Source organism: Podarcis tiliguerta, assembly GCF_965153285.1.
Source record: "Podarcis tiliguerta genome assembly, chromosome: 3".
Classification (NCBI taxonomy): domain Eukaryota; kingdom Metazoa; phylum Chordata; class Lepidosauria; order Squamata; family Lacertidae; genus Podarcis; species Podarcis tiliguerta.
The window spans coordinates 24,889,940-24,904,018 of record NC_139536.1 but is presented as its reverse complement, the minus strand read 5'-3'; the positions used below and the strand labels follow the sequence as shown (position 1 = coordinate 24,904,018).

The 14,079-nt window shown below is 40.3% G+C and overlaps 1 protein-coding gene across 3 annotated transcripts in view; it reads left to right on the top strand.

The window, feature by feature from the left end:
• LPGAT1 (lysophosphatidylglycerol acyltransferase 1) overlaps window positions 1–13,439 on the top strand; it is a 61,575-nt gene extending 48,136 nt beyond the window's left edge. For all 3 annotated transcript variants that reach the window (XM_083433135.1, XM_083433137.1, XM_083433136.1), the window contains 3 exons: window positions 1,270–1,396; window positions 4,766–4,872; window positions 6,432–13,439. In XM_083433135.1, the coding sequence (XP_083289261.1) occupies window positions 1,270–1,396; window positions 4,766–4,872; window positions 6,432–6,583 (386 nt within the window). In that variant the 3' untranslated portion in view covers window positions 6,584–13,439. The remainder of the gene's footprint in view (window positions 1–1,269; window positions 1,397–4,765; window positions 4,873–6,431) is intronic.
• The last annotated feature ends 640 nt before the right edge of the window (window positions 13,440–14,079 follow it).

Below are 14,079 nucleotides of genomic sequence, written 5' to 3'. Positions count from 1 at the left end.
ATATCCTCTAGTCATTGATTGTGAATATATGGTTTCCTGTGATTTAAAACTTCTACTTAAATAGTAATGAAGTGTTAATGTAAATGGGCTATAAATTAAAATGTGTATCTATATATTGTTGTGTTAAAGAGTTATTAAATAATAGCCGCTATTTTGTTTGCTAAAAAAACATTTTGAAAAGGGCTCTGTATGCATTGAGAAAGTGTGACGAAGAAGCTTTTGAAAGCCTGAAAGAGAATGAGTAACTAAGAGAAGAAAGGTCTCTAGGCGATGAGAACTTATGCCAAAACAAATATATTAGTAGGTTGCCATGTCTTCTTTGATACTACTTCATACATTCCATGCTGATCCTGGTATTGAAAACAGATTTGTGTACTAAGCCTGTTGAGACCAGAGGTTGCAAGCACTTGCAGGCTTCAGCGGTGTATCAAGCGTGTGTCATTTCCTCTGCCCAGGGAGAAAGTGCTCCTACACCGAACATGGCACTAGGTTAAGCTTTTTAAGTGCTTGGCTTAATTAGCATCTCACTTGTTGACAGAATGCCAGAAATGTAATGGTGTACCTTTAATGCTTATTGATAATTTAAATCATGTTGGTTAGAGCATGGTGCTGATAATGCCAAGGATGCTGGTTTGATCCCCGTATGGGACAGCTGCATATTCCTTCATTGCAGGGGGTTGGACTAGATGATCCTCAGGGTTCCTTCCAACTTTATAATCCTATGATTCTATGTTGTTATTAAAACATCCTCACATTGTATGTCTGAATAATCCTACTAATGTACATAAGCCATAGAAACATCAGTGTATTTCAATAAGAGAAGTTCTTTAAAGCAAGCAGCAGTGCTAATAATATACCTTGAATTATTCCTTCCCAGGACTATATGGAGGATACACGGTAATTTTTTTGTGTGAGAACAGGGTGAGAGGGATTGGGGAGGGAGGGAGGGATATGAAGTGGGATCTTTGGATAACCAGAATTTAAATAATTGAAATGTATGAAGTCATGATCAAGGATAGCCATTTTTGTATATTATGATTTGGAATATAAGGGAGTTTTCTGCCAATTCTCTAATTTGAGACAAGCTGAACATGTTCCTGCCTGCTTGGGCATCGTGTAGTATGGTGGTAGTTCATCAAATCATAGAATGCGGGATATTATCAAATGAGTTGGCATGATGTATTGTATTAGAACAGAAGTATGATACTAACAATTGAAAATCTTACTCTTTCTGTTTACTTTCTTCTGTTCTATAATCCCCTTTCTTAGAAAGTAAATCAAAAGGTCTTCAGTGGGTGATAGATACAACCATTGCATATCCCAAAGCTCAACCCCTAGACATCCAGACCTGGATTCTTGGCTACAGGCGACCAACAATTACACATGTACATTACAGGTAGGAAAAACATGTTTGTCTTCTGCTAATTTTAAATCGAGACCTGGAAAAAATACATTAGGTACTTGTCTTTTGGAATATGACTGGGTTGAAATTTCATATGGCCCATTGCCTTCATTTTTGGGCAAGCAAATAATTTTCAGTAAGGTAATTTGGGGTGTATGTTTGTAGATATAAGTTTCTGGGAATAGGTGAGTTTTTTACTTCCCAATAGCATAAGAAAGTCAGACTATAACAACATACTCATTGAATTAAAGACAGTACTTTAGTTATGGTCAAATGTGTCTTTTGAAAACCAAAGCAAGGAAGTTGTTCCTTGCTTGGCTAATAATTGGATGGATGTAGATATCCATCCATCCATGGTGATCTTACATAACATCATGCAATGTGGCTCTTGCAAATGTGGCAAACATTTACCGGGTCTGCCCATGACATCTGTAATGAAGAATGCTGAATGCCAGGTCAGTCTGCAATAAACCATGCAGATCCATGCTTTGATCATGGATGAGCAGGTGTATCACCAAGACCTGTGTGGGGCAGCTGGGCTGGCCAGATCTGACCTGACTCTGCCCATCAGGTGTGACATCAGACATCAGTCATGCACATTTGCCAAAGAAGTCTGGTTAGTTTTGCGTTCACCTGCCATATGTCCACCATGCGTTTACATGTATCTGCCCTGCAAACAATAGAAGTGTTTACTACAAGACTCGCTTTCAATGTATCTGCCCTGGATTTGCCACACACAGCATAAAGTGGTCCTCTGATAATGGCACAAAGCAAGTTGATAGAGGCTTTGGAAAAATCACTGAATAGTGGGGGCCAATTAAATTTAGTTTTAATGCATAAAGCCTACAACTAACAGACCACTGAGTGCAGGCTAGAGAGTGAAGGTTGAGCTCACCTTTCCACAGTGACCTATCACTAAGTCTGGCTGCTAAGTTGCTTCTCTGTTGAGTTGCCTGAAATAACTTGGGAGAAATATATTTGGAAGAGAAGGGTCAGCATTTACTGTTTTTTTCTGTTCTTTCTTTCTCGGGTCCAGTTTGGACAACCATTCCTGTCTGGTTTATGAACCCAGTAACAAGCGCTCCTCCCTTACCCCTTTGCTCCTTCCTGACCTGCATTAAGCCAGATTCCCCCACTTTTTGTGTAATGCAAAACTCTGCTTTAGAACAAGCCAAGATCTTCATGCTGAAGCTGGCACACAGCGGAAGGAGAGAAGGGTTTAAGGAGGGTTATTATATTCAATACAAAAATAGTCAAGTGGGTTTATTATATTTATTTTAGAAATGTATGTTCCCCTTTTTCTTCAGTCCACTTACCGTTCCAGAGTTCAGCTCCATAGAAAATGTTCTGCATAATTTCAGCAGAAGCCAGCTGTGCACAGTTTCAGTTGCCTGTGATACTATCAAGGAACATTTTACCCTCCCATGTAACCCCTGGAGCAGTTTTGTACTTTATATGGTGGCAATTGAAAGGCATGCAGCAGTTTTTAAACATTAAAAAGTTGAACCTTCCACTTGAAGCATTAAGGGAGAGGTAAGACCAATGGTCAAGTCAGGAATCTTCTGGTATGCATGCAGTTGTGAATCCAGGAGACCAGGATGACAGATCAGTGGGGGAAATGCTTGGGTGGGGGAGAACATTTGAACAGAGCTGAGACCTGGCACTTCATAATCCTATTCAGTCACCTCCCAGGTCTCCCTTGAGAATGTGTATTGTATAAAACATTGCACACACAGCTGCAGCCTGTTCCTGCAAATCTTTTCAGTGTTGTGAATTAGAGTTTAAATAGCACTCAGAAATCTGCTGAAGGTAATGAAAACATAACAGTGTAGGAAGGGCGAATGAAAGGTGGAATGGCAAACAGAATCCTATTATGAAAGACTTTTTCTTTTGGAGACTAAACTCAACTAGTCATTTCATGCCTTTAACTTGAAGGCCAGTGCACAGCAGTCTTACATAAGAGAAGCCAAAAGGCACTTACGATAAAGAGCTTGCTAATGAGAGTGGAGAGCAGCTACTTTCTTGACCTTTCGATATCTTCCAGGCTTGTTGAAGCTAAAACGTAATAGCAAGATCCTGGAGAAAAAGAGAGACTGTGATGATGCGAATGGAAATTTATTGGTGAAATGAGTAAGATAAATATTTGGTGGTTGAAGTGAGCGTGAAATTTTCCATTCAGTAAATTAACTTTTTGTCATGGGGCAATGAAATGATGTTCCTCTAGCTAGCCATCCTATTCTGATATGTATTATGAAGGCTTGAGGGGGGTGCAATTTGATCTTGTGTTTTGGAATATTTGGGGCATAGGGTGAAGTGCTATGGTGATGGCAAAATAGGATGCTCTTCCCTGGCTTTCCTTTGAGGACTGACCCTGGATGTTGTGGCATAAATGATGCTGTTCTGATATTAAGGGAAGGTCCTGTGTGGTGCAGAATTGCCCCGCAAACGCTCTCATTTGTGGCAGGTAGCGGGGATATAGGGCCATACTAGTTGTCTGTACTTTGCTTACTAGATGGAAATTCTGAATCCAGGGAACTAGAATGAGTTCAGGAACAGAAGGCACTGCATATGTGCAGACGTGTTTTATTTACATATGAATAGAATGATAAAGGTTGAAGATGCAATGGGAACTGGCCTTGAGAAAGGAGCAGAGGAAAATTGATAGAAGAAATGTGCCAGGATAAATATGCTTGGTGGACGCTCCTCATTGTGAAATATGAATTGGACTGGTTTAGTACAGGGAACCAATGTTTGAATATAAGAACTTTCAGAGTCTGCATTCCCCCCCCCCCCAAAAAAAGGTGTGTTGACAAGGTGGTAGGAGAGTGGCTGCACTGACTGCATCTTCCTTCCTAGAGAGAACTGTTTTCCTTCTCTTTAATAGTCTTTCACCAACAGGTGAGGCCTTTTTCTTTCTTTTTTCTTTTGCTTAGACATGCCCTCGGATTGATAGTATTTGAAAAGAAGTGTATCTGAAGGAGTGTGCATGCACACGAAAGCTTATACCTAAAACAAACCTAGTTGGTCTCCAAGGTGCTACTGGACAATTTTTTATATTTTTTATTTCACCTGCGTCAGACCAACGTGGCTAACTACCTGAATCTAAGGTATTTGAAGTGTGCCCCCTAAAGATTGTTGCAAGAGATGAGTCCAACAATTGGTCACTTTTTTAAAAAATGTAATGGGTTATGCAAACAGTCCTTCTGAGAATAGAATGAATGAATGAATGAATAAATAAATAAATAAATAAATAAATAGTGGAGAATATGCCAGGTCCTGTTCCAGAGTTCACCTGATTCACCTTACAAATGGGAAATTATTTCATATGTCTAGTGTACTGTTCTGTCTGTCTTTGAAATGCAGGATTTTTCCAATTAAAGATGTACCTGTTGAGCCTGCAGCCCTCACCACTTGGTTGTATCAACGGTTCATTGAAAAGGAGGATCTTTTGTCACACTTTTACAAAACAGGTAACACTTCCCTTAAGATAAAAAGCAAGCATTTTAAATATTCTGCTCCTTTCAAGCATGTTTTCACTTAATGGTCAACTAATTAGAAGTCCAGGATTAAGCTGCCCGCTATCCTTAGAGATGTAAAGGTGGACATTTTCTCCCAATTTTTCTGTTGGTTTGTTTTCTTGTTCTACCTCCACCCCCACCCCCAAAATGGAAAAATTGGGAAATCCCTATGGTTTCTCCCAATTTTCCTGGGTTTTCCCCAAGCAACCCCATCTCTAGTTATCATCTCAGGTCTGGGGCATTGCATTTCTAACGTACCTGAATTTTGCGGAACTTTTTCTTTTTTTATATAATGTTGGCTTTATTATGTGCCTGTTAATAAATAAAATATTTAGAAATGACTCTTTTAAAAAAGTATTGAACGTGTCACTTTCAGCCCAGTCTACTCAGAAGTAAGCCTCATTGAATTCAGTAGGGCTTTTACTGCAGCATGAATTTTAAGATTGCAGGCATGGGATCAGCCATGCGGGTAATGCAAAAGTTGGCGTTACATATTCTCTTACTGTCTTGCTGCACTTCGTGATGCTATTGCATACGAGTCTAGATACAGAGCGGCATGAGCCCCTTTGGGAAGGGCAACTGGAAAATTCTCCTTCCACAGTAGCTGGAGGGAGTGTTCTGACATGTGAAGAGGGGAAAGCATAACTTGTAAACAGTGGTAATGCTGAAGTGGAGGAAGATTCCCCAGTGAGCATTGAAGCATTTTGAAATGCATGTGTTATTTTAACTTTATATGCTGCTACCTTGCTGCCCGAGGTAGTTCTTAACAAATGTTTACAAATCTCATTCTGAAAGCCTAACCCAGGCTTCCTCAGCCTCGGCCCTCCAGATGTTTTGAGACTACAATTCCCATCGTCCCTGACCACAGGTCCTGCTAGCTAGGGATCATGGGAGTTGTAGGCCAAAAACATCTGGAGGGCCAAGTTTGAGGAAGCCTGGCCTAACCAATCGAGCCCCTTTTCTCTAGGAAGATCCAAGTAATCAGCTCCCCACCCTATGCACATTAGGGAAATCTGGTTCCATCTGTAGTTGGAGGTTCTTTTACAAATAAATAGCTTAACCTGCCCTTTGGATCCTTTCCAACTCTACAGTTCTATGTTTCTAATTACTACACACACTACACATCCAGTATATTAATGTGTATACAAATCTGCCAAGCCATTGTCATGCTGTCTCATTGCAGAAATGGCGCAGCCGTTGCTTCCTTAATTTCACTTGAAATTCGGGAAAATTAAGGAGGGCCTAAGAAGCTAAACGCATCCGAAATCCTGTAGATCCAATTCTGCCTTTTCTCCTACTGCAGAGAAGAAGAAAACACACTAGCAAAACTTAATTATGTTATGAGAAGGATTTTTAAAGTCTGGCTTATTGAGTAACCCACATCTTCATGAATAAGAGCCAGTGCTGTGCCACATCTGCATTGCACCGAGTTCTTGTTCTGTCCACGATGTGGCAACACTCTGAAAAGGCAGCTTGAATGCGCAACTAACAGACTGTTCCTTCTCTTCCAGGAGCGTTCCCCCCTTTGCAGGGACAGACAGAAATTGTTTCCCGGGAGATGACCCTTAGCAATTTGTGGCTAATACTCGTACAGTTGTTTGCGTTTTTGTCAGGTGGTATGTGGTACTGCATTCTTCAGTATTTTTATCAATGCCTATTTTAAAAGGTGAATGAATGGGACCTAAGAACAAGAGGAACTTGGTACTTTACAGAGTGCATCATGTTATGTTCAAATGTGAATATACCAGGATAAAGGAACATTACTGGATGGACTTTCTCCCCCTTCGGGAATTTTAAACTCTGCTAGGAGAGAGAATCAGTAACACAGCAACCTAATGATGTATTTTAAGAACTGTCCATATTTTTAAAGGGTGTGTCTTCCTCGCACATCCACGTCAGCAAATTTGGTGTTTGAACAGGAGATACAATTATACAACCACCACAGGTGAACATCTGCAGCAAGATTGCTTTCACCGCAGGTAGTATTCAGCATTGTAGTAAAAACTCGGAATCTTCAGCAACTTTCTCTCCAGTAGCCTGTACTGCAAGTCTTGTGGTAGAGATCCCTCATCTGCACAAGCTCAAGTTGTATTGTAATTAATCATGCTGGATCTGTTTAATGTACTCTGCAGACCTGGTTATGGTATTGTGACTGCCCCATGTTACCTGTTTAGTAGAGACCTCTCTCTTCTTCTTCTTCTTCTGAAAAAAAAAAATCTCAGTGAGATCTTGTATGGGAAAGCTAGAAAAGGAAAAGCGCTCTGCAAAAGGCATTAACTGTGTCATGAAGTATTGAAGAAATTGTGCATACCTCATTGACCCATCTTGTTCTTACCATGTTTTCTGTCTTCAAATCTCTTGAGAGCTTCCTCTTGTAAAGGTACAGCACATAACCCGCTTCCTGTTTTGGTTTTACAATGCATTTTGTAAATTGGGATCTTTTCTTTCTTTCTTTCTTTTTGCAAAACAATTTTGAAAATGCAACACAGTGAAAAGAGCATAGCTTGAAAGGAATTTAGATGCTGTCCATGACAGATTGGATTCTTGATAGCTGTTAGCAGTTCAGAAAGGTCTGTGGATTGCCATCCCTAAAGTGTACCTGTTGCCACAGTCTAGCCCAGATGATATGGGTGGGTTTTTAACCTTTATAGAGGCCTTTATTTCCATTTGACACAACAGTACCAGGAACATCCATGTGAGGGTTTATGCCAAGCACCACAATTCTTTTTCTTATAGGAAAAATAAAAAAAAGGAAGTTAGCAGGGTCATGAAACAGTATATCTAGTCACTGGGTAAAACGTTTTCTTTACCATCCTGAACTAATGTAAAAATTCTCTGAACCATGAAGAGCGTTATGAAATCTGCCATCTTGCTGAAAAATGTCACTGTCATAGAAAGGGAATTTTAATTTAAGAGGCAGACTGGCACTAAAGCAGGATTTCAGGTTATAATGTTACAGTTTTATAATGGTTTTGAAGGAAAGATATTTGTTACCTATCACTCTTGGAACGTTTGGCATCCTGTCTGTATCACTATATGAAGATATATTTAAAAAGAACCATTCCTAGGAAACAGTTCCTAATTTCCACATACAGACGTGCAAACGAAGCTTGAATGACAGAATGTTGTCTTTTTATGGACTGTAAGTTTTTCTAAGAGCCAAGCCAAGCCAACAGTAGTTGTCTGTGCTAAGTTTGAGGTATATATTCTCCTGGTTTTCCCCTGCCCAAAATCACATGAGAACCAATTTTGGTGAGTAGTATACAAAATAAAAATATAAAACCACAGCATCATCCTTTTTTCTTTTGCTTTGAGTGGGGAAGAGGGGGAATGGGAAGAGATGAATTTCCCTTAGCTATGGGAATGAAATGTCACCTTACTGAATGCAGGCGAATAGTCTTTTTAAATAATGAAATGCATTTTAGCATGGATGATGGCAACATCTGCCATTCATTCTAGAAGATAACTCCGGTACATTTCACTGGAATGAGACCACCGCAGATACAATGCAAAAAGTCAGTTTGCCGTTCAGAACTGCTTTTTGAACTTCATGCAAACTTAAGGATAAAACATAGAACTAAAATCCATTTTAAGTAAAGCACTTCTTGTAGAAGGAAGCCTTTGGGGGGTGGGAGTGGCCAGAGTTCTTTGGTTTTTAATCCTCCTTGCCTTGTTGAGTTATAGCAAGCAGTTTGCTTCATTTGTTACGGAGTTAATTTCTGGTAATGATGTATGTAGCTTCGATCCTGAATGACAAACATCTTGAACTGGGATGCAAAGCAGCAGCTGCTGTTTTAGTGTATAATTTATTTGGACATACGACCTATTTTAGGAAGGCATGATTATACTGAAAATGAAGACTTGCATCCATGGGCATAGCCAGAATTTTTTTTGGGGGGGGGAGGACTTTTGTTAGGGGAGTCAGAACCGACATGATTGGTCAGTTAAGTATTTCTATTGTTTTACTTGATCGGGGGGGGGGGGCAGCTGCTCCCCCTGCCCCCTCTTGGCTATGCCCATGCTTGCATCTAAATGTAGGCAGTGAAAACTAGGTATGCGTTGTGCTGCTTCATCAGACTTCCTGTTTGTTCTGCTATAGCTGCATTGAATTCAGCAGAACCAAATCCAGAGTACGTTTGGGGAATACAGAAGAACGGAAAGTTAGTTAACAGAACATTTTTAAAATGTGTGTGTATATACATGAAATGCTGTATATATGCAGTAGGTTGGTCCAGTCTGTTTTGAGTACAGTAGTTCAGTTGAAAACACCCTAGGTTCATGGTGGCTTGAGCCTTCCATTTAATACAGCATTTCATAGTGAGTGAGGCTTCAGCATAGGCATCTGGTTGGCCACTCTGAGAAGAGGATGCTGCCATTGGCCTGTTCCAGCAGGCTCTTTGGTTCTCATGAGTGGACATTGTCCTCGGTTGTCTGCTTCTTACAAAGAGGAGACAGGGGATTCCTTGCGTCCTGGAATATAATGAACTTCCTCAACATCTTTTGCATCACCTAATCCCACATAAGACAGGATCTTACAATTCTGTATCCAAATTGTAGAGTTGGAAGGGACCCCGGGGGTCATCAGTTCCAACCCCCTGCAATGCAGGAATTTCAACTAGATCACACTACCGATGACCATCCAACCTCTGCTTAAAAACCTCCAGTGAAGTTCACCAACTTCCAAGGGAGTCAGTTACACTGTTAAACAGCTCTTACCATCAGAAAGTTCTTCATAATAATAATAATTTTGTTATTTAAGTCCCACCCATCTGAGTTGCCCCAGCCACTCTGGGCGGCTTCCAACACATATAAAAACATAATAAAACATCGGACATGTTTAGTCGGAATCTCCTTTCTTGTCACTTGAATCCATTGGTTTGAGTCATCTAGATGAGCACCTCGCAGTTCCATCTTTGCAGCAGTCCATTATAATTCATGTTCCTCTTATGTATGCATACAGTGAAAGAGTTACATTTATATAATGGTATCAGAATAGCTGAAGATTGGGAAGGGACCACTAATTTGCGTTGAACTACTTCAATAGGCACCCTTGCTTTCTCTCTGAAAAGCATAGTGTAGAGCCAGCTCATCCCATGCTGAAGCTTACCATACTTGTATGCCATCATGTGGGCATTAGCAGCCATGGGACATACCTTGATGTATTGGGGTCATCATGCAAAACTCACCTGGCAATTCAGACATTGTGACACTCTTAACACACACACACATGTGCATTTTTCAGCAGCGTGACTGGAGGATGTAATGTTAGAATTGACTCTGAACAATAATTATTTTAATATTATTTGTTAAATTTGCATACTGCCCTTCATCCGTAGAATTACAACATAAAGAGCACAAAGTACATGATAAAAATAAGAACAAAAACAAACACTTAATCCCTCCCTCCCACAGCACACTTAAAAGGGCATCAGATGTTAGTTGGCCAAAGGCCTGCTTGAAGAGGAACGCTTTCATCTGGCGCCAAAAGGTGTATAATGAAGGCACCAACCGAACCTCCCTGGGGAGAGCATTCCACAATAATGAGGGCTGCTTTGGCAAAGCCTGAATGGTGGATGGCAAACACCCACTCACAAAGCTTGTTTTACTAATGCCTGCATATTTATTTTCTATCCAGAATAGTTGGTATTGTAATATGCCCAGCGGAACATTGTTTTAACAAATCTAACGGTTTTACATGAGACAGTTCCATTTAAGCATTATGGAACAGAAAACCCGAGGATAAAAATTACGATGCTTCTCAGGTTTGGTGTGGGCGTTGGAGATTCAGCTGAACCTATTCTTAGTCTTGCAAATTTGCATCAGTATGTTAACTAGGTAGTGTAAAACATCAACTGAAGAAGATAGTAAACGTTTTGAAGGCTAACCATTTATTAACAAGAAACCATCACGGCCTTAACCGCTTTAAAGTGATGTGTGCCATTCACACAGATCCCTTCCATTGATAGTCACTGTTCTGCAAGCTTTCTTAACGTCTACGCATTATGCTGTTTTTAGCAAATCTTAAGTTACAATTGTAAACCTTACTTTAAAGATCCAAAGGTTTTGTGGTGTTCAGAAAGCAAGACCACACTGCTTTGAAATCCAGCCAAAATATGAGGGATGTCAGGTCTGGTCTGCAACCGTGTGTTTTTGCGACTTGGTTTGTTCAGCATATGACTCACAACTGAATGTGCGAACTGCTTTTATGGAAAAGCATTGCATTGCGAAGTAATGGCTCATTGAGAGATAGAGCATGAGTCTGTGAACTGGGCCAGTCTAATACAATTATGCAAACCATGCCTCACCTACCAACATCTACTCCACAGCTTCTTTTCATTTTAATGGGGACCCCCTTATTATATCCTAACGCTGCAGCACTTGGTGTTTTGTGCCCTGAAGCTGCCTTCCGTCCTCTTGACTGTTCAGTGCAGAGCATTGTCCCATCTGTCCGTAGAAAACAAGGATACCAAACAGCTGTGTGGGGCAGCAGTTAAGGCTTTGAGAATTTCCTCTAGACAAAATGTAACATGCACTTGGGACCAAAGTTAATGAATTTCTTTCTGGACTTCTCAGCGTACAGGTTGGTATGAAGGAATGGCACTGACACTTGGCCTTTGGCCGTGGATTTCTGTTTCTCCCCAAAACAAACACAATGAAGCCAACAGCTGAAGCTGCCATACTGGCGAGAGGTGGCGGGGGGAGGGGAGCCACATGAAAATGTACGTGTGAAATACCATGTTTTGCAGAGTTACATGCTTGGTTTTGTAAGGAGGGAGTTGGAAGATTAAACTGCAAGGTCATCACAATTAGTTGTGAATTGCTTTTGTTACCCTTGTACAAAACTTGTAGGTTGTCCTGTTGTATACCTGTCTGCGAAAATTCCTTAAACATGGTGGCTTTGAGAAAGTCTATGCATTTTATTGTTATACTTCTTAAATGTCCAGTACAACCTTGCATTGAATTTCCTCCTTGATGATGATGAAGATGATGGGGTTTGGGATGCCATATTCTTTAGTTTGGTCTTTCGTCCCCTCTTTTGTGTATCTGTTTTTCTTCCCCTTTTATTTTATGCCATATGTGATTGGAATGATTACAGGCACCATGGTGTAAGTCTGTTAAAGGACTGGTCACATTTGGATTTTGTGCTTTGAGTTGATTTTTCTTTATCAAAATAAATAACCAATCAACAGTCTTCTTTTTTTATACTTCTGCAGATACCAAAAATGCTTTCCTCTTCGCAGGCAAATATATGGCATTATTGGGTTTGGAGTTTCTGTTTTCCATGTTACAGTTGTTAATAGACAAGAAAGGGAAATAATGTGCCGGGTTCATTTTGTTTCCCATAAAACATTGAATCGGTTGTGTTAATTGTTCTTGCTGCAAGTTTGTATGCGTGTTAGCTAAATATATGGTTTGTTAATTCTGCTTCCTGCTGGAATAGTTCTATTTATAGCTCTCAGGAATAGCATAGAGACTCGTCTTTTTCTGCAAGAAGGGACTGGATTGTCACCTGCCATTTTAACTCAGTCACGGTAATAACTGCATAAATATTTGCAGAGATCTAGCTACCAATATAAAGGTATGAACATTTCAGAGTTGCTTAAGGGAAAGAAGGAGGCTGCTGCCATAATGTATCTTTGTTTGTTTGTTTGTTTGTTTGTTTGTTTGAAATGTATGCAACCACTTTAAAGAACGTTTAGCTTAAAATAAGCAATACAGGGTGCCATGGTGCCATAGACTTACTGTCCTGTGATCCAGCGCTCTAGTAACACTAAGGCCTGGTTCAGGGAGAAGGTGTGGCTTTGTAAGCTGGCAGAACTACTCTAGAGACACTAATCTGCAAGCGCAAATGGGAGTTGCTTCTATGGCCGTGATTGTGCAATGACACAACCCTTTTTGTGAGTTGCCACTGTAGCTCAGATTTGCACATGGCTGGGTAGGGCGTGCTATAGAAACACCAGCCGAGGTTGAGTCCTACGCAAACCTGGTGGAAGCCCTGGTTGTTTGCACGGAGGCACCATTAGTCTGAACCCTTAGTCAAGCGGTGTCAATGTTTTAAGCAAAGTGGCCGTAATAGGAAAGTAGAAACAAATGGAACTCTTAGGAGCGAGCCGAAGCACATTGCTCAGTCCAAAGAACTGTGCATTGTGGTTACTGTCTACCTCTTTGTTTCACCTCTGGATTTTGTTTGGGTTTGGATTTGTGTTCTTTGTGCTGATGATGAAAGTGTTATTTTTTAAATCAAAATCAAAACGAGGGTAGGGGGAATGAAGTTTAAAGCACTACAAGATCCAGTGCTGACCAGCCCTGTTCTGCACGTCCTTGACAAAAGCCATTGTTTTTAATTCCTAATATAAATAATGTTTGTAAAGTTCCTTCCTGCTAGGGGGAAAATATGTATTTTTAAAAGGGGGGGGGATCTGTCTTTTGGCTATAAGAATGTCAGCTGTATGAGCAGGTGTGATCATATCATAACATGCTGATTGGATATAAATCAATAAAGTTTATACCTCTCAGGACACTTTGTGCTTGGTCTTTTGGGTAATCTATTAGCATGCTCTGTGGAGTCCCCAGCTCCAACATGTGGGCAGAGAAAATGTGATGCACTGATTCTGGTCATGTGAATGATGTAATGTTCCTTGACCAGAAACTAACACAAATTTGTTGACTTGAGTACCAGAATGGCATTGGAAAAATAGCAAAGATCACAGTGGAAATAAGGTTAGAGGTTGCAAAAGCATTTATGTTGGAAAGCATTTGCCAGAGTTTACAAGCCAGTCTAGATCTAAGTACAGTGCTACCTTGGTTCTCAAACTTAATCCGTTCTGGAAGTCCATTCCCAAACCAAAGCGTTCTAAAACCAAGGCACACTTTCCTATAGAAAGTAATACAAAATGGATTAATCCATTCCAGACTTTTAAAAACAACCCCTAAAAGAGCAATTTAACGTGAATTTTCCTATCTGATGAGACCATTGATCCTTAAAATGAAAGCAATAAACAATGTACTGCAGTCACACAATCAATCAATCAATCAATCAATCAGTAGCTGAACTGGGTTCTACACAGTCACAGAAAACCCCCCCGCAAAAACAAAAATGCAAAATAAACAGACCTAAGCATAACACTCAAAATGGAAGTGTGGCACTCCGATCGGAAG